This window comes from Pollicipes pollicipes, unplaced genomic scaffold (assembly GCF_011947565.3).
Source record: "Pollicipes pollicipes isolate AB1234 unplaced genomic scaffold, Ppol_2.1 Scaffold_4881;HRSCAF=5763_pilon_pilon_pilon, whole genome shotgun sequence".
Lineage (NCBI taxonomy): Eukaryota > Metazoa > Arthropoda > Thecostraca > Pollicipedomorpha > Pollicipedidae > Pollicipes > Pollicipes pollicipes.
The window spans coordinates 44,223,234-44,247,240 of NW_023596576.1; the positions used below are offsets into that span (position 1 = coordinate 44,223,234).

Consider the following 24,007-nt stretch of genomic DNA (forward strand, 5'->3'; position numbering starts at 1 on the left):
CTCTTTAGGAATTTGTCACGTTAAGATGTTTTAGCGGATTTCCTGGGTGTGATTTTTAGGTGCAAGAGCCTGCCAATATATGCTGACACGTCTTCATGGCATTTGACAGACTTTCACCATCGCCTATGGCTTCTAATTAGACGATGCATGTATTTTCCCATTGGCTATTCTTTTGCATTTATGCAAAATTGGGAGGGTCAGTCTGTTCCCATTTTTCAGCTGACAAAATTTGTTGACATCCCCCTGTTCCGGACCTGGGGGACCAGACGGCACCAAGATGTCACGGTTGGATGCCAATTGGTCAATAACCTATACGCTCAAGAACAAGGTGTTTGGATCAGGCTAAAGGTCACCAAAAACGCCCAAAACTACCAGAAATTAGTTTACAGACAATCACGCATTTCCAGCCCATCCGGCCAGTTCTCACAAAATATTTACCAGTTGATGCGCGATAGTTAATATTCAATTCTCTTCAGAAAATGATGACCCTGGGTCAGGTCAAAGGTCCACAAAAATGTCGAAAATCAATCAGATCAGTTAACAGATCATGCCATGGTCCGAGCCTATGAAAGGATCACCACAAAACCTTCACCAATCGCCGCGCCATGGTCGATAACGTAATCTTTCCAGAATGTGAAAATTACCGCTGCGAGCACAGGTCATCACAAATGTTTCAAACAGGAAAATTGCGTTGCAGACCTAGTGATCCCCTTTGACCTGAACCAAGTTCACCATCGCGTGGAAACTTAAAGTTATCGACCACGTTACAGCGATTGATAAAGATCTCGTTTCCAGCCTTCCCAATTAGCAACAGCCTTCCTACTTAGCAACAAAGTTGGGGCCAGTGAGATTCACACTGGTCGGGAGCCTTGCATCTGTCACAGGCGCACAACACCTCACAGAGGCCCCTGTATTCTCAGAGGCCCCGAGCCGATCAAGGAAAGTGTTTGATGAGGTCCGAAGAGAGGCCCGGGAGGCCCACGGGAACCGACGATCAAAGGCCGGTTGAAGGGCATAAGGGCCCGAAGCTGGCTTTAGGCCATATAAGGAATCGCGGCCCGTAGGGTCGAAACCTGAAATATCAGTTACAGGTCTTCTGGCACCGTTTACTTGGCGGCACGTCCGTCTGAGCCCTTAAGACACAAACAGAGCAGAAATGAGGCCGGGGCCCGTGAATTGGTATGTTCGGGGTCCCTGACACCATGAGGCGCTCCTGTATCGGTTAAAGGCCAAAGTGCCGAGCAGGGGTCCTGTGGCGGCAAGTGGTGCCGAGTCGGAGCGGTGTTTGAAGGGGCCCGCCCATAGTCACGTTAAGGGCGTCCGCCCGTGGGGCCGTGATCTCAAGTCAGTGAGAGGATCTCTTGCTCCGACAGGACCCCCGAGACAGAGCGCTCCTGTAGTTCGGCCAGAGATCACGATCACCAAACAGTCGGCTCCGTGTTGGTCTGAGCTCTGGGGCTCACTTTCCAGGCAGGGACAAGGCTGGGCCCGCGATTTGCATTGGTCGGGCTCCTGTATTATTCAGAAGCCCACAAGGCCTAACAGGACATTTTGTGTCAACAGAAGCCTCGAATCGGCCAGGGAAATGATTACTCAACAGGGACGGGGACGGGAGCTTGAATGGCAGAGGGTCTCTTGCGTCTGTCGGAGCCCTCCGGCAATTGAAAGAAGTATAAGAACTTATGATGAGTGCTTCTATTGATGTAATATCATTTTCCTGAGCCGATCAGGGCCCCAGTACCGAACGATGGGCGTTCCAATATGGGCCCGTGAAGCCCAACTGTAGTTTACATACGTGCCAACCATTTGACCCCGTGCGGCGAGAAGGGATGTCGTTGAGTTAATGACGGTTCATGCATCGATCCAAGTTCAACCGCGCAGTTCAGAAGGCCTTGCGCGTCAGGGAGCGGGCCAATGTGACATGATGTATCCCTCTAAGGGCTTCCGGATCACCCAAGGGATGCCGCCCCGAGCCGCCAGAATGATGGCCGGAAAATACACCGTGACAGGACGTAATGGCCCTCAAGCCACTGACCGGGAACAACAATGTGCCCCTTAGAGTAGTGCTCAGTGGGGGGGGGGGGGGGGGGGGGGTTTACGGGAAGGAAATAAGGGGTCTCTTTGGCGCTGAATAAAGCGGGTCGAAATGACAAACGCACAAGGCCATCCCATGTCTCCCTGAGAACATTCATTATTTTACAGAATCGACAGCTAAAACAAATATCCTCAAAAGGCTTGAGCCTGCGCGCCGGGTGCCGACAGTGTAGTAGTTCACGCGCCTGCGTTAACCGCTGTGCGTCCGGGAAACCACAGGTACGGGGTTCGATTCCCCACAGTACCCACCCTTCCCTCCAGGGTGAAGGCTAACGGCGCCATGTAACCCCAGCAGCTAAGTACGTCATCAAGCCCCAATGACACGCCCGGCCACAACTTCGGGCGGCAAGGATAGCGATGGCTTGGGTCGCACTTTTCGTAAAACCGAGCACCGTTGGCCACTGCAGGTAACGCCAGTGGGCGGGCGCCGAGCGCGCAATGATGACCATCGTAAAATTGTGTTTCTGAATGCCTTCTAAGATTAACTCGTACAGTTCGAAGGTAGCACTGGGTGAATCTTTTTTATGACCTTGAGGTTGTCCTCTGGACAGATTAACAGTTACAGCAACACGGAAAATAAAGATTTTGTGTTTATTCTTCCAGATCCACCACCAGATTCCAGCGCCATTTCGCGGTGCTGTAAAGACAAACGATTTATTGTCATTAATCTAAAAGCCGCACAGATAAAATATACGCCCGGAATATCTCTAAATGTACGAATTGGCGCCCAAATGCGTTCAAACGTACTTCTTCCAGATGCATCACTATTTTCGTCCACCTGTTGGCCACAGCCTAATGTCAGCCTCAGAAGCGACGTTGCGCGGCCTAAGGAGACTGCAACGTCTGACGTCGAGTTTTTTATTTCTAATGTATGCGAGTGCGCATGCTTAAAGCTTCGTTACGTAAATTTACCACTTATAAAATTCGACTGTGTGTTGAGGATATCCAGCCAAACATGGCTTTGCCATTGCCATACAAATTGTTGGCCCATTTTGATCTTCAGGCTACATTTGCGTAATCCGTGCTATCTCTGTACTGCTCAGATATAAAATCTGACAAAGTTTCTGAGTTCTGTCGGCTTAAAAGGAGTCCACTGAGCCATTGTAAAAGGAAGAGCGCCGGGATTTATTTCATGTAGTCATTTGACGCATAATTTCATCGGTTTACCTGCTATAAACTTAAGGCAGAATTGATTTCGCGGTAGCGTCTAACGCATCTTCCAGTTATAAAGGTAAAAATGTGTTCAATATATATATATATATATATATATATATATATATATATATATATATATATATATATATATATATATATATGTGTGTGTGTGTGTGTGTGTGTGTGTGTGTGTGTGTGTGTGTGTGTGTGTGTGTGTGTGTGTGTGTGTGTGGTATCTAAGAAAAATATTGCCTCAATAACAAATGGGCCACATCCGGCGATTCCTTTTTTTTGGGTGGGGGGGGGGGGGGGCATTCACTCTCAGGGGACCTTTTGTCAATCCTGCACCTCCCCTTTCTACGCTCTGGCTGCACCCCTGTCATCTGCTTACTGCTTTATCGGCTTTCGGCATATTTAGTAAACTTTGACTTGAGACAAGCTCGGAATGTTTTGAAAACGATAAATCATCACCCAAGGGCCATTGCCTGGTGAAAGTTTGATGCCGATACATCCCATGGGCTCGAAGCATGTGGTTGTCCAATAAGTTCCGTCAGCTGTTAAGTCCCTCCTGAAAGCTGACGTAAGGCAGCACGTTGATGCGTATGTTAGAATTTAAATACGCGCTATAGCGTCCGGAGGTCGAGAGCAGCTGTTTAGTTGGTGCTTGCTACAGGCCGCCGACGTAGTGAATCCCATCGACGTAACAACACAGCTCGTGCGTAATGTAAATAAATCGCTTCATGACTACACCCATTATGCGCGGCCTTGGAAAAACGTGTCTGTGAGGCTATGTGCAGTGTGAGAAGCGAAGCCGTGGGCTGTCGTGTTTTTGTAAAGGCGAGTGAACCAACGTATTAAAAGTATCTAGTAGTGTGTTGCGAGTCTCGTGGCAACCAAAAGTGTGTGGTTTGTGTAGTGGAAGTTCCCTCCATCGGCCGTACAGGTACCAAAGTAAAAAAAGCTCCCTCAATAACATCGATCCTAGTAGTGTCTCTATCTGACGGACATTATCTGAAATTTGGTTTTCGCTCTTGGGAGGAAAAATTCTGAAATCGTGGTGATTGATCATGATCAATTGTGATCTCAGTGGTTGCTGAAGACCATTGAAAATCGGCTTCTTTTGCTTGTTGAGTTTTCCAGGTTCCTAAGGGAGCGCTTCCATTCAAGGTGTTTGCTTACACACTCTGTATGTTTTTGAAGCTATATAGCTGATAGAAAGTTGTGTGTATTGACAATTGTTTTGTGAAGGTGTGAGCCTTGATTAAGTTGAAGATCACGCAAGCCACTGTGATGTGTATAGGAACATCTGGGGCATAGTATTAGTGCAGCTACCTTTTAGCCAAGGTACAATCTTTCTCACCTAAGGACAGATAAGGGGGCAATGTGACATCCACCTAAGCTTCTACTGACTCATATATTTTATTTGGGACCAGGGGTATAGTTTCATGTTCAGTTTGGTGGACCATTATTCCCTCTCACTGGCTTTGATGAGAAGATTGGTCAAAGTCAGGGAGAATATGGTTTGCGCAGTTGATACAGATTCAACAATTTTCTCTGCTCATCCCTTGTGCAATGATATAGCAAAACTACACCATCTGGGATGTCAGACTGCTGAGGATTGGGGCTTGGAGGTCAATGCAACTGGGGCAGAGAAATTATTTCCTTCTCAAAGAGCAAACCAGCCCCACAAAGTTGTACCACTCTATCTACTCACTGGTATTGGGCATGATGCAATGTAATTTGCAGTGTATGATACTGAGCTGAGTTTTTATGTTGTATTCATCCATATTATCAACCAATCCTGCTACCAGCACCCTGCTCTTTAAATGGTCAAATAGCATGCACAAGTAGCAGTCTCCAGGGACAGAGTAGGTGTCAGTTACATATCAGTTTTGATATCACTTTTCTAGGGACTTGATGATTTTGTAAAAAAAAAGAAGATTGACTGGCAAAACCCAGCTCAGGTAAAAGTTTGATCTAAAAAAACAATCACTATTTTTTTAAAATACTTAACCAAAATTTCTGTTCAATGAAGAACAAGCAGCTATACTTAAGCTTCACACTCATACCATAATTTGGGACCAAATGGAACCAAATGAGATCTGGGGACATATGGGCACATACAGAACTAAACAGGCCCTGTCTGGTGCCAAGCAGCTCTGTTCTGGTGATGCCTTTCTTGCTTCCAAGCATACTTACTTTGAAATGAAGCTCTTATTGCATGCAGGGCATATCAACACATTGTCTTTTTTACCACCTTACATAAATTTTATGTTTTCGGCACTTTTCAACACCAGAGTGACCTTGGGATCAAACCTCCACATTGGCTAGACTACAGCCTTGACACAGTGTTCTGTGTTGTCTTTTAGCTGATCCTCATGCCTCCTCCAATGTGTCTGTTTTCAGAGCACCCAGAAATAAATGGCCAACATGGAAAGGAACCCTGGTCTCCCATTAGGTAAGTGGTCTTTAAGTAACCACACACTCATCAGATCAGGAGGTACAGAAGCTGAACATTATGTTTGTTCATGTTATCCATGTTGTAATGAAGTGCTATCAAATATCATATATTTTTACAACATGTGTGAAAGAGATAGTTCAGTTCATACAATTTTTGCCATTGACAAAAAAGTGACATCCTTGAAAATTCACTCTGAGGCAATTGTGTTGCAGCTTGTTACAATGTCAGGTGAAGGATCTTAATCAAGGATCAACAAGGGAGGCACACTCTCTCTTGTTGTGCACGTTTAGATAAAACAGTTGAACCATCATGGCTTCGCTGGTATCACTGCCTACAGCGGGGTGAACAACGGACAGATTGCGCAACCGATGTGCTTGTACTGCGGATGAATTGCATTCATATGACTGATGCAGGCCACAAAGAGTCCCTGACCATACCTGATTGTTACGTGATCAACTTTGCATAGGCTTATACTGAGGCCATTTATGGTTTTAGTTGTTTGTTGCGGTTGACCTGTTAGGTTGGACCACCTGGTGTCAACCACGTTTTTGGTCAGAACTCGCGCTTGCGTAGGCATTATGCATAAGGCGGCCATGCGAGCGTGAATATGGCGGAGAGTAGCGACCTTCACGGATAGCTTTATTCCATCCACCCGCTACCCATAGAGCCTCCTATTCGTGTCGGTCATCCCTTTTGCCACTGTGTCTCTGTCGGCCGTGCAGACTTGGCCTGGGTGAACTCTGTGCGCGTGAACCTGCCGGCGGTGAAGCGACGGGCCGAGACGCTCGGCACGCGGCGCACCGTCAAGAAGGAGTGGCAGGCGGCCTGGATGCTGCGGGCCATCTCCTGCATCGACCTCACCACGCTGGCTGGTCAGTCTGGCCGCGGCTCCCTTCCGAGGGCGCTTGTGGCGCTAGGTCGATAGGTCCTGGTCTTGTGGCGCCACACGGTCGATAGTTCATGATCTTGTGGCGCCACACGATCAGTAGTTCATGGTCTTGTGCCGCCACTGGATCAAAAGGTCCCGGTCTTGTGGCGCCACACGATCGATAGTTCATAGTCTAGTGGCGCCACAAGATCAGTAGGTTGTGGCCTTGTGGCGCCACAAGATCGGTAGGTCTTGGCCTCGTGCCACAGAAGCGGTAGGTCTTGGCATTGTGGCCCCGCATTCACTTGCCCAGCCGATGTGAGTTCGCTTCATGGAACGTGAAAAATCCTGTTCCGCAGCTGGAACTGTTCGTCTCACAGGCCTGGACATTATCCGTGCGTCGGAGTGTTCTTTTGGCGAGGTCCATACATCATGCCCATACACCATGCTACGCATAACTATTCCGTGCCGCTTGAGCAAATTGGTCATGCATATTACAAAATGTCAGATTTGTTTTTGATCGGCCGGTGGGTCATAACACTGCAATACATCTGCGACGTTTTCGCCCTTAGATGAATGTTATAGAACGCTGCACATCATATCACAACATCGTGCTGCTGTGCTAAGCACGAACGCGGTAGTTCATTGTTATATAATAGCGTTATAGCGTTATTGACTGGCGTGCAGGTGTTGCCATAACGTTGCCGTCGTGTGGTCGTGTCTGCTTGGGGTCAAAGCATTGCGGCGCCTTGACCTGAACAACATGGGGCAAAAGCTGCACCGCCTCTGCTGCTGTATGTTTGTTTGGCCTGAAGGCGTATCTGTGGAATCAAGACTTTCGCCGTGCCCTCAGAGGAATTGAAGAGAGCCTGATAACTGTGCTGTTCAATGTTTGTGGAGTGTGCATGACGTCACACAATCACAGAGTGTGGGCGAGCGGTGCATTGGCTGCATCACATCACTGCACTCACTGGCATCAAGCTGCGTCTCTGCTGTCGTCCGCAGGTGACGACACGGCGGCGAACGTGGCGCGGCTGTGCCATAAGGCGGCGCGGCCGGTGCGCGCCGACATCGTCGAAGCGCTGGGCGTGGCGGGGCTGGGGGTGAGGTGCGGCGCCGTCTGCGTCTACCCCAGCCGCGTGGCGGACGCCGTGGCCACCCTGAAGAAAATCGGGGCCGGCGACGTTCCCGTGGCGGCGGGTGAGACATGTGGAGGGCTGATTAGCACGCTTGCTATGTGTATTTAGCAGCGCGTATTTAGTTATGCCGTTTATCAAGCGGCTTCTGCGACATTGTATTCCGATTGTGTCAACGTACTGGAGCATGAAGCCTGTGTGTGTTAAATGTTGTCCCAGTCACCAGTTTGTCGTCATCTGCCCATGTCAGACCCCTTTGTAGCCTCTGCATCTGAAGCCACTGGTTCCATGTGTGTTATGCGCGTGTGGCATTGTGGTATAGATGTAATGCCAAGCATGCTTGCAAGCTCAAACTGCATCAAATGGTTGACCTAAGGTGAAAAAAAAACAGTTGCAAGACCTAGATATGAGAGGCCAGCCGCACCAAAAACCCTACCTGTCGGTCGGTGGGCCAACCTCTCACTTTGCCAGCGCTACTAGCTTGGTAAGATGAAAAAATCCAGGCTTGTCCTGCTTTCTGTTACTGGGTTGAATTCACCGCGCGGGGCCGCAAAGGAGGAGGGCGGCCAGACGATCATATCTCCCCTCTGCTCTCCTGCCGTCAACGGTAGCGGCGACATGGTGTTCCGTGTTCCGTCCTGTGTTCCGCCGGTGACCGTGGTCCGTGGGCCGTCAGTGGCCACCGGCTTCCCGAGCGGACAGTTCCCGCTGAAGACGCGGCTGGAGGAGATCAGGATGGCGGTGGCCGCCGGCGCCTCCGAGATCGACATCGTCATCAGCCGCGAGAAGGCGCTGGTCGGCGACTGGCAGGTCAGCAGCGCTGGCTTCGCTTCACGACGCACGCCACTGACAGATGGCGGCGGTGGCTGGGCCTCACGACACACGCCACAGACAGACAGCGGTGGTGGCTGGGTCTCACGACACACGCCACAGACAGACAGCAGCGGTGGCTGGGTCTCACGACGCACGCCACAGACAGACAGCGGTGGTGGCTGGGCCTCACGACGCACGCCACAGACAGACAGCGGTGGTGGCTGGGCCTCACGACGCACGCCACAGATAGACAGCGGTGGTGGCTGGGCCTCACGACACACGCCACAGACAGACAGCAGTGGTGGCTGGGCCTCACGACGCACGCCACAGATAGACAGCGGTGGTGGCTGGGCCTCACGACACACGCCACAGACAGACAGCGGTGGTGGCGGGGCCTCACGACGCACGCCACAGACAGACAGCGGTGGTGGCTGGGCCTCACGACGCACGCCACAGACAGACAGTGGCGGTGGCTGGGCCTCACGACGCACGCCACAGACAGACAGCGGTGGTGGCTGGGCCTCACGACGCACGCCACTAACAGATGGCGGCGGTGGCTGGGTCTCACAGTACACACTTCTGTCAGCGATGGTAGCTAGGTCTCGCAGCGTACGTTACTGGCTCGTCAGTGGCTGTGGTTGAGTCTCACAATGGACGCTCCCGGCTGGCTGGTCAGTGGAGCTGGTGTGAGGCGCACCGACCTGTTTCTGCGGTCGGCTGCCTGCTGCAGACAGTCTGTGACAGACGGCCTCTTGCAGACGGTGTACGACGAAGTCAAGCTGATGCGGGACGCGTGCGGCGACGCGCACATGAAGGCCATCCTGGCCGTGGGAGAGCTAGCCTCGCTGGTTAACGTATACAAGGCGTCGCTGGTCTGCATGATGGCCGGGGCGGACTTCATCAAGACGTCGACCGGTAAGACAGGGTCCGTTTGGAGTGACTTGTTTGGCACTCCCAGCGCGGGAATGAAAGCATTTTCTTTAAAAGGAAGCGCCTCATTCATTGTATTTACCTCGCTTCCCTCGTTTGAGCAAGTCCTGTATGTATATGGCACTGGGCTGAACATCAGTGGTCATCGCTTGTCGACCGCCGTTTTTATCTGGATCGCTAAAGGGCTGTCAGAATTTGGCATAAGACTATGCTGCAGAATACAGCACTTGTTATAAATGCCTCTATTTTCGTGCTACTTCCGGGTCATTTCTCAGGCTCCCCCATGAGCACATACCTGGCCGGTCTATGTTGCACTGGCGGACGTGTGTTGTGTGACGCAGGCAAAGAGTCCGTGGACGCCGCGCTGACGGTGGGCGTGGTCATGTGCCGTGTGCTGTGTGACGCAGGCAAGGAGTCCGTGAACGCCGTGCTGCCGGTGGGCGTGGTCATGTGCCGTGTGCTGTGTGACGCAGGCAAGGAGTCCGTGAACGCTGTGCTGCCGGTGGGCGTGGTCATGTGACGTGCGCTGTGTGACGCAGGCAAGGAGTCCGTGAACGCCGTGCTGCCGGTGGGCGTGGTCATGTGCCGTGCCATCCGCGAGTACCACGAGCGCACCGGCCACAAGGTGAGGGATCGACCGGCGGCGTCAGGTGAGAAAGGCTGGACCCGTGGCCGCGAGGTGCGAGAGGCCAGACTGGTGGCCGAACAGTGAGTCAGAAAAGCTTTTGTCATGCGGGTGTACCGATATGAGTTCAGTGTTGGATAGCTTTTCGAGTGGTGTTCCAATAGATGCGCTGAGTTGTGTGTGATGGCCACTTTCCTATCTACTCGGTCAGTGCCATGACATCATCATGGTGAACCACTCAACGACGATGGAAGCTGTCATCATTTAAGGTCTAACAACCAAGAGCTGTCATAAATCCAGATGTCATCGCTGACCACATTCGTCATTCAGATTACAGGGGAGTGTGGATAGTGTGACTAAGCTGCGCATCTGGACACCAGGGGCCACGGGGTTGATTCCCCTGATGTGCCCGCCCCTCCCACCAGGGCGACAGGCTGGTGACGTCATAGAGCGAGCCTCCGTAGCTGAGTGCGTCGCAGCATCCCAGTGACACGGCATGGCACTCGAGTCGAAATGACCCCATATCGTAGTTAACAAAACAATTTTGCGATAGAGAACGTCGTAGTTGTTTTTAAGGTCCTAGCGTCTTGACGCCAAAAGCTCAGAAGGGCCTTGTGAATGGTTGCCCAGGAGCTGCCTCTGCGGGAAAGTGAGAAGAGCACACTGAAGTCGCCTATCGATGATAGAGGAGTTATTGGTTATTGGTATTGGTATGGTTATTTTGACAAATGCAGAATTCATGTATCGGAAAAATTCGCGAAGCTTCCGGTTGTTGCGCTTTGGAATGCAGGTGCAAAAAAAACGCCGAAGGAGAAGGTGGCAATGTATGCCCAAAATATGAAGATTTGAGCGTAGACGGCATCTGGAGTTACACAGCTCTGTGAAGCCCCTCTCTTCATTGACAGATCGGCTTCAAGCCAGCGGGCGGCATTCGAACGGCCAAGGACGGCGTGCTGTGGCTGATCCTGATGAAGGAGGAGCTGGGCAACGACTGGTTGAACAGCCAGCTGTTTCGCATTGGCGCCTCCAGCCTGCTGGGAGACATCGAGCGGCAGCTCTTCCACCACGCGTTCAACAGATACGCTGCTGCCTCCGAGCTTCCCATGGCCTAGCGAACCCCTCCGGCAATGTCCAGTGGCGTTCTGAGCTTTCCCAGCAGCTGCCGGTGGCCTGCTGTAGATGCCCAGTAGCCCGATGTGGAAGCGTAGTCAGGCGCTTTGGCGGGTTCATAATATTGGTGCTTGAATTAGTAGGGTAAGATTGAACGGGTCACAGCTACTAACGATGCTGATTTGTTTACGTGAGGATTTGGGGGCTCTGCTGCTGTTGTTACGCTGTTGAAGATGTGCTCAGGGGATTTTTGTTTACTCCCAAGCTGAAGAAGGCAGCATGCCAGGGAGGTCTAGCGCTTGGTATGTCGTTCAAAGTGATGACGCATTCCATTAGCTCATTTATGATGTGTATGCTCGTGCATCTGCTATGAAATACATGGGGTGTGTAAGCCAAGGTGTGTATCTGAAACTGTATCTGCCCCGCCGTCAGCTGAGCTTGCGTGACGGTGCGTGGTCCCACATTAACCGCGGGGCCACACATCCATTTTTTATTTCGCGAGCACAAACGTGGAGAGCTCTTTGGTGTTGCCTGCGGTCTGTGAAAACTAGGGTTACGTTCCAGGTGGAACACCGTTGTCACTGCAAAACTTAATGGACAGCAGCGATTTGACCGCAGCGATCTGTCGGGAGTCGCGTGATGTAATCACGTCGCCTTTGACGGAAGAGAGGAGTAGGCTATTATTTATTTTCATTGCCCGTGCTGGCACGGGACGTCTTGGGGGTGGTGCTTCATGGAACAAACTCTGACACTCATATGGTTTAACGCGGCCTTGGGTTGCCGCCGTTGCGTGAACCCCGAGGTGGCGCGGATACCGGCGCTGCGCGGGCTCCGCGAGCACCGACGCCAAATGGGCGCGCTCTGCTCGGCGTTTGGTCGATGGGCCAGGTGAGCAACACCGGGGCGCGTCGGTGCGCACCACCGGTCGTCCCGGCGTTCCAGGCAAGGAGTCCTGGTCAGTGGACTGGGCCAGCCAGCTCTCGGACAGCCAATGCTGCGCAGCTCAAGCGATGCCCGTCTCAGCGCCGGGCCATCACACTGCTGCCAGGTGAGAGGCAGGCCAGGCCGCCACACTGCTGGCAGGTGAGAGGCAGGCCAGGCCATCACGCTGCTGCCAGGTGAGAGGCTGGCCAGGCCATCACACTGCTGCCAGGTGAGAGGCAGGCCAGGCCATCACACTGCTGCCAGGTGAGAGGCAGGCCAGGCCATCACACTGCTGCCAGGTGAGAGGCAGGCCAGGCCGTCACACTGCTGCCAGGTGAGAGGCAGGCCAGGCCATCACACTGCTGCAGTGGCGTGTGTAATTTCGCCGAAAGTGCCTGTCAACGGGATGAAAAACTTGCCACTGAACTGCGGGTGTAAGCGGCAGATGTTGAGCATCACCATAACCATGATGGGAAATCAATGCATTTTGTTGGTGCTTTTCACTTGTCTACTTGGCACAGACATCGGAGGTGGGAGGGAGTGAGATCGTCGAAAGAGATACAAAACTCCAGCCGTGGCGACGCTGTAACAATGTGTCTGAGCAGCAGCCCCTGCCGGCGACTGACACATGTGGCGTCCTTGTGACAGACGTTTGTCGGAGTCGCGGCGACTGTGGCGCGGCTACAGGGAGCGCGACACCGAACTGCTGGTGGCCGGCCAGCTGACGGCCGCCCAGGCCTCGCGCTGCCATCTGTTCCTGCAGCGGCTGCCAGCGGCGGCGCCCGAGCCGGCGGACCCCCTGACGACACGTCAGCGCGCCAGAGTCGAACGTCTGGTGCTGGACACGACCAGCTTGGTGCGCACGCCCTGACCCACAGAATGAGCCCTTCGCACGTTCTGATCGACAGGATTGGCTCTTCGCACGCCTTGACCTACAACATGAGCCCTTGACGCGCCCTGGCAGACGGGGGCGGCTCATGGCACGCTGTGACCGTCAGGATGTACGCGTCTAACGTCTGGCGTCAGTCTACCAGCAGTTTTCTGTTACATGTCGCTCTGTGAGGCCTTTGGCAGCAGGACTGAGCTAGCCAGTAAGCCGGATGTGTTGATCACCACCCGTAGCCACTGCCCGGCAGGTAATCTGCTGGGAATTTTAATCGCGTTCTTCAGAAGATAATCCATCACCGACCGCTTCGCTGGTATCAGATGCGTGGGCTTGCACCACTCAGTACAGCTATATAAGGGCTGATTGACGACTACGAGCTGATTGTCGCAGAACTCGCTTCCGGCTTAATCAGCCGTTCACGTATTGCTGGCTGTTACATTCACTTAGCTCAGGTATCTGTTTCGAAAGGTCTGTTGTCATTCTTGCCAAGCTGCGAAATCGTCGAGAACCGTGTGACTGATCTCAATCCGCGAACGCCCATGGTTGCCTCAGTCGACATTAGGCTGCGGAATATTTCAGTGTCGAGAGTCAAGGTTGTGAACTGGAGGAGCAGCCAGATGCCCTCGACAGAGATTTGTTTTGTTTGTGTATGGTGTTCGACCTATTTGGGGGTCACGGGGGGGGGGGGGAAGAGAATAACCCTCCCAGTCAGCTGCCGTTGGTGAGATCCGGTAGAAACGTGGTCGTGTTCGTTTGCTTTTGCTCGTGAGGACTGCCAATATACTCAGGCGCTTTCTATGCGTTTTTTTTGTTGAGCAATTTTTCAGGCTGTCTAGCCGTCGTTGTTTGCGGCTCAGCTCAGCAGCGTGGCTGCCGTTTGGCCGCGCCAAGCACTGATGACTGCGTTAACATCACGTGCAGGGGGGGGGGGGGGGGGGGGGGGGAGGCAGCGCCTTCAGATGGGCAGAAACAAGCGACGAGAAAGAGTCAGACGCCATAAAGATGTCAGCAATGTCTCAACGCTGCGACAATTCTGAATTCAAAGAAACCAGGCATTTGAAGTTAAGTTACTGCAAGGTTTTCTGTCCCTCACAGCCCGTGAGCAGCTCGTGTTTGTTATGTTCACTGAGGGCTGCGGACGCTGGTCGGCCGACTAAAGAACCGACTCGGATGACCTCTAGAATCGCATTTTTGTGCCTGAAATATGTCTGTCCCACAGCTGCGCCTAACAAAAAAAAACCTTAATCAGAAGCCCGTTGCGCTTCTGTAAGCCAAAAGTACCGCTTTTGTAAGCTACTGGTATACCAATTTTGAACAGTGACCTGATCTGACATGACCTATGTGGTAAAACGAAAATGATTGGAACTGGCTCTCTACAGTCTTAATTTTTATTTCCGTGTCCTCAATATCTGGCTTAACGAACCGGCATCGGTTTTAGCTACATCTCCGGTGACAACCGTTTTTTACCTTTCTTGACTTGGTGACCTTACATTTGGTATAAGGTCGAAAATTTGACATACATTCTTCATGACTTGACGAGACCTTCCAAATAACATCTTCTTTTTTCTCACAGAGGGTCTGGAGGTTAAAGATTCCAGAAGGGAGATTAACTTCGCCCCGTCCGTGCTCGGCTCTCTCAGACCTCCACCGGGTGCGGGTTCAGGGTTGGTAAACATCCAGCTCCATTAACGGATCCAGCTACCGGGCTCAGGGGCCATGCCTCGCGGGCAAATTATGCAGCCTACTTACACTGCAGTTGGGTAACGGACTACGTGCAGGCACGACGTCACCAGCAGGTCTAATCGGTCAAATAGGTCCTGCAGCGCCGGGTGTGGAGGTTTTTGTTGCTAAGATTTGCAAGTGCGCATGTTCAAAACCGCCTCACAATTTTTCAGGTGTCGATTCTGACTGAATGCTTATCATCTCCAGACAAACATGGTTGGCAATCTTACTTCAAATTTTTGACTTTTTGTCGGGAGTCTTTCAAGGTCGCTTTTCAGCCATATACCTCCCCCCCCCCCCCGCTCCACCCACTGCCAAAGCTCAGGCTGCGTTCCTGTAGTGTACGTAAATCAAAGCATTTATCTTAGATGAAACGCCACAATGCCAACCGCTCCACAACTTCGATAAGAGAGAGCCCCAAATCCGGAGGGCAACTCGTTGGTTGGTGTTTTTCGGGCTGCTTTTCGAGTCGCTTTTTTGCCCTTCAGACCCTTCTTCCAACTCATTTTACAAATCTACGGTCCATGCTCGGTTATTTCCCAGGTTGAGGGCCAGCGATAATTTACGAATCCATCTGACCTATCGGACCTGTTGGTGACTTCCGTGCCTGCGCGTAATCCATCCGTAGTGTGTCAAGTAACAGTTTTAGATTGTTTGTACCGCGCCCGTGGTATACTGTCAAGCAGCGATGTACTAATTCAATGTTACGATATACGCCGCCGGCTTCTGAGAGCATCTCCGGAATGGAAAGCAAATCAGATTGTTTGTACCACGCCCGTGGTGTATTCTCAAGCAATGATGTATTAAACCAATGTTTCAATATACGCCGCCGGCTTCTGAGAGCATCTGCGGAGTGGAAAACAAATCATCAGCTGACCCGGAATTGTTCTAAAGCAGTCTGACAGCGCCTCCCTGATATGTTGGGATCTGCTTGCTGCAGTGGTGTAGTTTCGCAGCATGAGGTGAGGTGGCTGAGCAGCAAGGAAAAAGAAAACAAGAAAATAGATTATCGTCCTCTCGAAAGGCAAGGAAAACCCGGTATGCCTGGATTTCATTCATTTTGTTCTTGATCGACTGCAGCCCCATCCACCGAAGTAGGAAACTATAGCCCTTGGTTTCTGCATTTGGATAATGCTGTGTCATAGACTCAGTTTTTAGCGATTGCAGCATATCTTTGTTTAACACGCGCTCGGGTGGGCGTCAGATTGACCCCCTCAAGGGTATTCCGGAATGGTTTCCGAAGGACGCGGCGTAGCCGCTCCACATTTTGCATAGCTCTAGACCATTTAATAGCAGATTGTTGGACTTAAAAAAAAAAACTAGATTTGCCTTGTAAGGTCCCTGATCTATGAGAGGTCAAAGCCAGTCCATGGCTTCAGCATAGATAGTTTCTGGGGAATCGTTCAATCAGATCCAACAACGGAGTGTTAGACAAAGCCATACATCTCCGAGATACTTTCTTGGGCAACACAACGATTGAATAAACAAATTAACTTACCTAAGGCCAGGGATGAAAGTCAGACCAAGGTCAAAACCAGCCTGTTTTATTACTCTAGTGCTTGCTGTATGGGGTAGTTTTTGGTGCTCATTTCGAATTTATCAAAAGTTTGTTTCTAGGAACATCCTGCCTAGCGTTATCTTTGTCGCTTGTCCAAATGCAAAACTCGAAGCGGTCTTGTATGATGTTAGTCGTCATGACCTTCAAAAGGTCAAACAAGGCCAGATTTTATACGAGAATGTGACCTTTTGCCTAGAATAGGTATCTAGGTTCTAGGGACCCTCTGGAGACCAACCTGGAATTCGAAACGATGGAATAATACCCGAACATCACACGGCATTTATTGCTGTTTACACCCGATGAACGACTTTATTGACATGTTGACGCCCTTCTTCACAATCGAACCAACTAAGGTTCCGATCACACTTGTTCCGAGAAACCGCGATGGATAAAAATCTACTTTTTTCAAATTTGATAGCATGTGACAGCTCACCCCGGCATATATGACCACTTGCATACACACACGGAAGAATGCCACGTCAAATCTCTCCTTTAGGCCCTGATAACGGGACAGTTCTTTAAGTTAGGCGAAGCTGATTTTTCCAAATGCGCAAGTGCTCATGTAACACGATGGACAAAAAACTGAAAACTCCTCTCGGTCCTGAGTGCCAAAATGATGCGACGAATAAGTGACACGACTTACAATGGTCTCCCTTCGCAGGTTTACCCTCGCCTTGGTACAAACAGGAAGACATACTTATGCTCGATTCATGTTGCCATGATTTGAGCCGATTCTGTTTCAATAATTTCGCGAACCTTATCATGATTTTAAGCAGAGGCACCCTTTGAGCTACAAGGCCAATGCATTTTTTGTTGCTCTCATATCATTTTGTTTGATCTGATTCTGAAAGACAAAAACCGTGGTTAAATCTACAACTGAATCGAATTCATCCGAATCAATAAGCTCACAGGTCACATAACATTGGATTTGTTCACGTTGGATTTGCGCATTCTCAGGAACTTCTGCGTCTTGCAAAGGTATTTGACCGTTATGCTTCTTCCCACAATAAATCAAGTACAGCAGAATATTATGAGTACAAATAAACCACAGCCTGCAAGATAGGGGTGAGAGCCCCCTGAGGCGCCCATGCTATTTGTCAGCGTTCTTCAGCACGGTGTTGAAATACTGAGTACACGAGACTACATCATTAATAAGCATGTCACAACAATTTCGGCTTTCTGACCTTGGTGGCTCATTATGCCTTCTCGAGGTTATGTGGGCGACGTTTTATTGAAAATTGGTAAATAGGATTTATTTTCCGGATGCAATGTACTAAACACTGGTTTTCTAGAGTCTTCGCCTGATCTTTCAAGTGTACTGCTATCGCTTTGGTTGTTTTTGCAAGGTCGGGTCATCAGAGGTTCAAACCTTTACGCTTGTGATCAAGTTTGGTTATTTGTAGGTCAGACCATTTAAGCATTCTCGGTACATACCTCAGACATTTAGAAGACCTTTGAAACTTTGCTCTTTTCACGAATGTGGCTTGTTTGGTTGATATTTGATATTGCTGGACTGGCGAATGCAACAATAACCTTCATTCCTTTTACTTGACTTGATAGTCGTGGTGGAGATTTGTTGTCTTGAGACGCGTCGTCATCGGGGCCATTTTGCGCCCAAGACTTCACATCGCGGCTCACATGAGTCGATGCCCACTAGCGTCTGTGCAATAGCTTTCTAGGAAAATTTCAATGGCTTCTGCTACACTGCCGTAGTCTGCTTAGTCGCCGTTAATTAGTTAGTTATTGAGTTTTGGGGGAGCATCAACTGCATTGATTATTTGCGCCCGCTTAGTTCTCGTTGTAACATGGCTATGATGCATTGTGTTAATTTGCCCAATTTTACTTCATGTGACGTGTCAAAGGCCACAATCATTGTAGTTCAAACACACCTTTTTGAACAGTTTGACGAGAGTTTTCCAGTTCTGTTCAAGATCTTACATAAACCGCGGAGGCCATTTCCTCAAAGGGTGATTGTGAAAATAAATATTGTAGAGCGGGGTTTAAACCAGGTGCAGGAAGCAGGTGTAGGCTAATTATTTGGTCAAATTGTAAGTACAGGAGTCCGCAGAAACTTCGGCCTGTCAGCTGTATGTGTAAGTAGCGTGCATGAGGACGGCTGACAACAATGGAAAAGTGCTCCCAGCACGTTGTAAAGCTACGTAGCTACTCAACCGATTGACTTGAATAACCAACTGCTCAACTGCTGGTTGCTAGTTAGCCGGTTGACCGTTTGAATACTCAATTATGTTTTACACACATAGTCGGCGTCGGGATGAACCGCGCAAAAATCCCCTTTGATTTCATTCAGTGACGTTTAGAAAGGTGATGTCACAACATTAGTGCTACGGGAAGAACTCCCAGTGTCAGGAGTGCCACGACATTAGTTATGCGCAACATTTCTTCTACTGTAAAATCTTAGACAGCCTTTTCTTATACGAGACATTGCTATTACTGCAAAATTTCATACATGACGTGAGTGCTACACGACAAATGGTATGATGCAACAACTTTTTTTAGTCACTTCTTATGCAGCAAATACTCTGCCGTCCTTGCTTGCATGCAACATTACTTCGACTGCAAATACTCCTATACGACATAAGGGCTGCACGACAAAACATATGCTGCGAAAACATACACAAGTCATTGCTTCTACAACAAATACTTCATTGTAGCACTAATGTTGCGTTTAAGTCTTTTCTACTGTGGCACTAATGTCGTACGTAAGTATCTGAAGCAGGGATAATGACGGGTTAGCGTTTTGCAGCATCAGTTTTTCAGTGTAGCATTAATGTCGCACATAAGTATTTGTAATAGAAGTAATGTCGTTTAATAGTAATGACTGCACAGGCGTTTGCAGTGGAAAAAATGACAATTATAAGGCTTTGCAGCAAAAATTTTGTCGCGTAGCACTAATGTGTTGTGAATAAGCATGGGCAGTAAAAGTAATGTCGTAGCACTCCTGTCGGTAGGAGTTGTTGTTGCAATGTCGTGGCACTCTTGTCGGTAGGAACTCTTGTTGCTATGTCGTGGCACTCCTGTCGGTAGGAGTTCTTGTTGCAATGTCGTAGCACTCCTATCGGTAGGAGCTCTTGTTGCAATGTCGCGGAACAGATATACCAAGTTGTACTAGGTTACGTTGAGCGACGTTAGGATAGGTTAGGTTCTAGACACTATTGTCTATCCTAAAGCTCAGGTTGGGTTTTGCTAAGCTAGGTTAGCATGCGTTAGGCTAGTTTAAGTTTGACTAGGCTCACATATGGTGCAGAACTGGCCTGTAACGGACTGAGCAGCTGGCTGACACCAGACATGACGTGCGCGGCGCTACTCGTAGAAATAACCATGGTCGGGGGGCCAGTCTAAAAATTGTCTTTTTCAGGTGGTCATGCTGTTCGGAGCGTCGCATAGAAAACGGAGACCAAGCGAGATTTCCAAGTATTTCCGGAATGGCGACGCTTGGTGTAAACTAATCCTCCACGGCATGTCCCCTCTCTGCACTCGATCAGTCACGCCTTAACGCGGCTCGTGCTGGGACATAACAAAGCCAGCTGCCCCATAACGGGGCCCGATAAAATACAACAGACGCTGGCGCCGCATCGATCGGCGCCGTGTTGGCGTTCCTGACGCCTGACGCCTGAAGCATCGTTCTTATCGCATAACGTTCTCGCCACGATCCAGAAGGCCAGGAAAATTGTATGGAGCGGGTATTTGATAGATCTTTGGAGATTGCTCGCGACCAATAACCATTACTTTTCACCAGGCAGCCCATGCAAGTGTCGGGTCTTTTGTCGTGTTAAGGCACGGATGTTTATCAAGATACTGATCTTGTCAAGTCGGTAGAAGGAGTGCCTTATTCAAAACCCTCGTTCCTATCCAACAACTCTCTTTACTTTGCTGACAAGGCCAAACGATAATGGTGATGGGCCATTGATTGCAAGAAAACAGGTTTGGATGAAGACAAAATATTAGGTGACTGCGATCATGGAAAGTGTGTGCTTTCACCATAGCTAACCCTACGCAAACCTGGCGGGAAGAGTACAATGTCAGCATTTAAAGATGTAACGCAAATTGTTATATGTAATGCAACTTAAGGCTACTATATGCCATACACCTTGAAAATAGATGCAATATCCAAAGCCGCTGACCTATGGCAGGTCAAAGTCAGGTCATGGTCGTCAGCGCAGGGCATTTCTTGGGCGTCATTAACTGTGATTAACAACGGAGTGTCAGACGAAGCCATACATATCTGAGAGAGGTTTTTTAGACAATAAACCAATTTGATTTAGAATTACATCCAATCCCATTGACTTTGGGTCAGGTATGCAGGTCAGCATGAGGTCAAAACTAACCTGCCTTTTTCTCAAGAGATCGGTTTTATTGGACAGCTTTTGGTGACCATTTCAAACTTATCTATGACAGTGACTGCAACGAAATTTTCCATGGGCTTTTGCAAGTCAGAAAAGGTTACTGACCTAAACTGACCCAGGTAAACATTTTGTTTTCAGGAGCATACGGTCTAGCGTAATTCCCGACGCTGTAGGTGCTTAGTCGCCTTGACGTTATGAAGGTTAACCAAGGGCACTGACCTCATTCACCTTGTGCTTAGAACGTGTATCTAGCTTCACGGCGGTTGCGTAAGAAAGTCTAGGGGCACTTGAGACACCAATCTGGGGTTCGATCTTGTTTAACCTTATCTGACTCCAAGATCATGGCCTAAGAACCTCAAATTTTGGATCAAGTAAGCTCACGTACATGCCAACCTACTCTCTGAACTTGGTGTCTCTAGCTGTCTTATTTTCTGCGATTTCAGGGGGGTGAATTGATCCATCCTACTTGAGTGAAGGGCATTCAACCGGCCGCCCGTGCGCGTGTTAAGCCTAGCTGAAATTCAGTCTGGTTTATTTGTGAACAGTTGACTCTTGAGCTCAGATATCACATGATGATGTGTCGTGCGCATGATCCGAGGGCGGCTCCATCAGAAGCGTGACCATGATTACCCCAGGTGGGGCCAACTCGGAGCACAGGTCCCTTCCAGCCAAAGTGGCCCACACTTCGTCCCTGTATGGTCCTGTTCTTTATTGGGGTAATTTCGGGCTCGATAATGACATTGTGAGGCCTCGAGGGCTTAGTTTTGATGCTTAAGTAACCCTTAAGGCTCCTTAAACTACTAAAAGTGCTGGGAGCTCCCGCCCCCCTCCATGGGAGGGGGGGGGGGGGGGAGTTCTCCTTGGCTACGCCATTGAGCCACCGCGGGCAGGCTGTGGGCTCCCGCCTCCGCCGTCGCGCCTCCGTCGGTGTTGATGGACGTGGCGCCGCAGTTCGCCATAATCGAGCGTTGGTGCGATACAGCTGGGCGGCGCTGACGAGCTCTCTGGCCTCGCCGTCGCTGAAGGGCCTCGCGACACCGCGCCGCCCCTGGCGGACGGGTCCGGTGGCCTATCGGCGCGCCTGCCGGACGGGCCTCGTGACCCCGCGTCGTTCCCGGCTGACGAGCCTCGTGACCCCGCGTCGTCCCCGGCTAACGGGCCTCGTCACCCCGCGTCGTTCCCGGCTGACGAGCCTCGTGACCCCGCGTCGTCCCCGGCTAACGGGCCTCGTCACCCCGCGCCGTTCCAGGCTGAAGAGTCCGTGATCCCGCGCCATTCCTGGCGGACGCATCTGCTGATCCAACGTCCAATCACGTCGCGCCCCAGACCCCAGTCTCGGTCCGGATCCGACGAGATGGTGAGCGCGAGTGAGCGTCGCAGAATCATCTGTCGCGGGGGCTGGTGGTGAGAGGAGAGACCGGCTCTGGGAGTACAGCAGCGCCGCTAGAGAGTCGCCCTCGACCGCCATGCAGAGAGAGGGCTCCGTCGTGACTCTGGGCTGGACAAGGCACCAAGATGTCTTCACGGAGGAACTACGGGTGATACTAGAACATGTACGAATGTATGGGAGTTGGAGGCTGGAGAATTATTTGTCGGTAGTGCGCGTACATTTTGAAATGAGAGCAATACCGGACTTACCTTGTCGTTTAAGTCTCTCGTGTGGTAACCATTACCCATAGTTATTCGATATATTCGATATAGCGGTGCAGCATGAAGGGGCTTTTCCCGTGAGATACGTCATCAGTGCGATGGCTGAAAATTGTACAGCAGTATTGTTAATGCAATTAAATGCGGGTGTATAAGGAGACGACGTCTTTTAATTAGTGGTTTCATGTGTCTCTTATGTCACGGTCCCATTTAACAACCATAAGCATTCCAAATTTTTCCATTCAAAGAAATGCTGAAAAACACTGATTGGAAGGAGAAAGAAAAAGCAGAAAAACAACCATTGAACTGAAAATGAATGCGGGTCAATGCATAACTTTTTTACTAAAACGTTTTCAAACTTCACCATTGCTGCACCACTGATTTGCCGTATTTTCTTGTTCTTCCGACTTAGGTTACAATGCTGGCAATCGAAGCAGATAGAGACGCGAGATCAGCTAAAATATTGGGTAAACATGCTGTGAGCAAATCACATAGCAGTCTCAATGCCTTTTGATTCGTATTTGTTGAGAAAGAGGGCATTCTTTTCTTTTCTTCTGAGAAGCATTTCTTGAATCATGTAGCTGACATTTCGCAAACAGCTTACAAATACCCATCCTCATGCCCAAAATTTTCTCAAAATCTGCACCCAACCTCACCTCGCCGCCCATTCAGTTTGAGTACCCGCTGCCCAAGGTACAACACGAGTTGGCCCAAACTGTAACAGGTCGTGCCATAAAAAACTCAATGGAATCATGGTCTTTTCTCTCTTGCATCCCATGAACGGAGAACTGCATTAAGTTTTTAAAGCTCATGTGGAACACAGCTCGCGAACTCTCACTAATCAAGATGAATACCTGCACCAAGAAGTTTTACAAACGCATGCAAACTATGTGGGAAATTCCCAACGTTTTGAAAAGTGATAGCGGGCGTTCGACTCACGGCTCCCTAATGTACCCCATGTGCGCAGTCTTGTGCAAAGACTTGTACCTCTGCGATGCGATCAGATCACGTCAGGTGCTAGGTACTTTCATATTGCGCTGTAAATAGTCACTATCCTGAATCGCTGTCCATTTTTACAAAGAGCTTCGCGTTACGGTGCAATTTTTCAAACAACATGATCGAACAAAACCCTTGAGCAAAACGCAATTTGAAAAAGCGTGAGATGCGTTTGTTTAACGAAACCGGTCGCGCCGCCTGTCCCACACGAGCGGCATCTAACGACGCCTCCACCCTCCGCAGGACCCGCCATTCGTTACGGTCCGGGAAGGCGCTGCGGGCAACTTCACGTACAGCGGCTACCTGATCGACCTGTGGAACATCGTGACGGCCGAGCTGGGCTTGCCGTTCCGCCTGCTGCCGCCGGGGCCCAGTGGCTCAGGGGCGCTCCTGCAGAATGGCACCTGGACCGGCCTGGTCGGGGAGCTGGCGGAGAAGGTGACTCACGCGTCGTTCAGCGGTCGGGCAGAGCCTCAGCCACTCACAACCAGAGACTTCTAACCACAGCCACCTCAGAGACTTATAACCGTGGGCGTGTTGTAAATGTAGATTAGATGACAATTAGTTACTACGGGCAGTTAGTTTGAGTAGTTGGCCAGCGTTTTTCATGGACTGCCGGCAGGCCCTGGGCGGATAGTTGTGAGAGGCCTCATTTGCCTGGTTTAGAACACTACCGATGAGAGCATCAGTCATGCTTTGAGGTACAACAGCTTAATGG

General features: G+C 50.2%; 2 protein-coding genes across 3 annotated transcripts in view; both read left to right on the forward strand.

Annotated features, from left to right (window-relative positions):
- The first annotated feature begins 4,035 nt into the window (after positions 1-4,035).
- Dera (deoxyribose-phosphate aldolase) lies at positions 4,036-11,588 on the forward strand. Of its 2 annotated transcripts, none has more exons than XM_037224334.1 (8): positions 4,036-4,086; positions 5,656-5,707; positions 6,433-6,582; positions 7,584-7,778; positions 8,391-8,524; positions 9,286-9,442; positions 9,997-10,082; positions 10,988-11,194. In XM_037224334.1, the coding sequence occupies exons 2-8, from the start codon at positions 5,671-5,673 to the stop codon at positions 11,192-11,194; spliced, it is 966 nt and encodes a 321-aa protein (XP_037080229.1). In that variant the 5' UTR covers positions 4,036-4,086; positions 5,656-5,670. The 2 variants fall into 2 exon arrangements, with proteins under 2 accessions (XP_037080229.1, XP_037080228.1); XM_037224333.1 differs by having other exon boundaries at positions 4,039-4,192; positions 10,988-11,588.
- A 454-nt stretch (positions 11,589-12,042) lies between these two features.
- The window catches only part of LOC119100446 (glutamate receptor ionotropic, delta-1-like), a 28,248-nt gene continuing 16,283 nt past the window's right edge, over positions 12,043-24,007 (forward strand). The window contains exons 1-3 of the mRNA XM_037223540.1: positions 12,043-12,080; positions 12,765-12,972; positions 23,533-23,727. Coding sequence (XP_037079435.1) covers positions 12,043-12,080; positions 12,765-12,972; positions 23,533-23,727 — 441 coding nt within the window. The remainder of the gene's footprint in view (positions 12,081-12,764; positions 12,973-23,532; positions 23,728-24,007) is intronic.

What these genes read in the sequence shown, in the direction of transcription:
- Dera (XM_037224334.1), top strand. Translation starts at nt 5,671, where the DNA reads ATGGCCAACATGGAAAGGAACCCTGGTCTCCCATTAG. An exon ending in GAACCCTGGTCTCCCATTAG is followed by an intron (nt 5,708 to 6,432) that starts GTAAGTGGTCTT and finishes TCGGCCGTGCAG; the next exon opens with ACTTGGCCTGGGTGAACTCT. An exon ending in CGACGTTCCCGTGGCGGCGG is followed by an intron (nt 7,779 to 8,390) that starts GTGAGACATGTG and finishes GTGGGCCGTCAG; the next exon opens with TGGCCACCGGCTTCCCGAGC.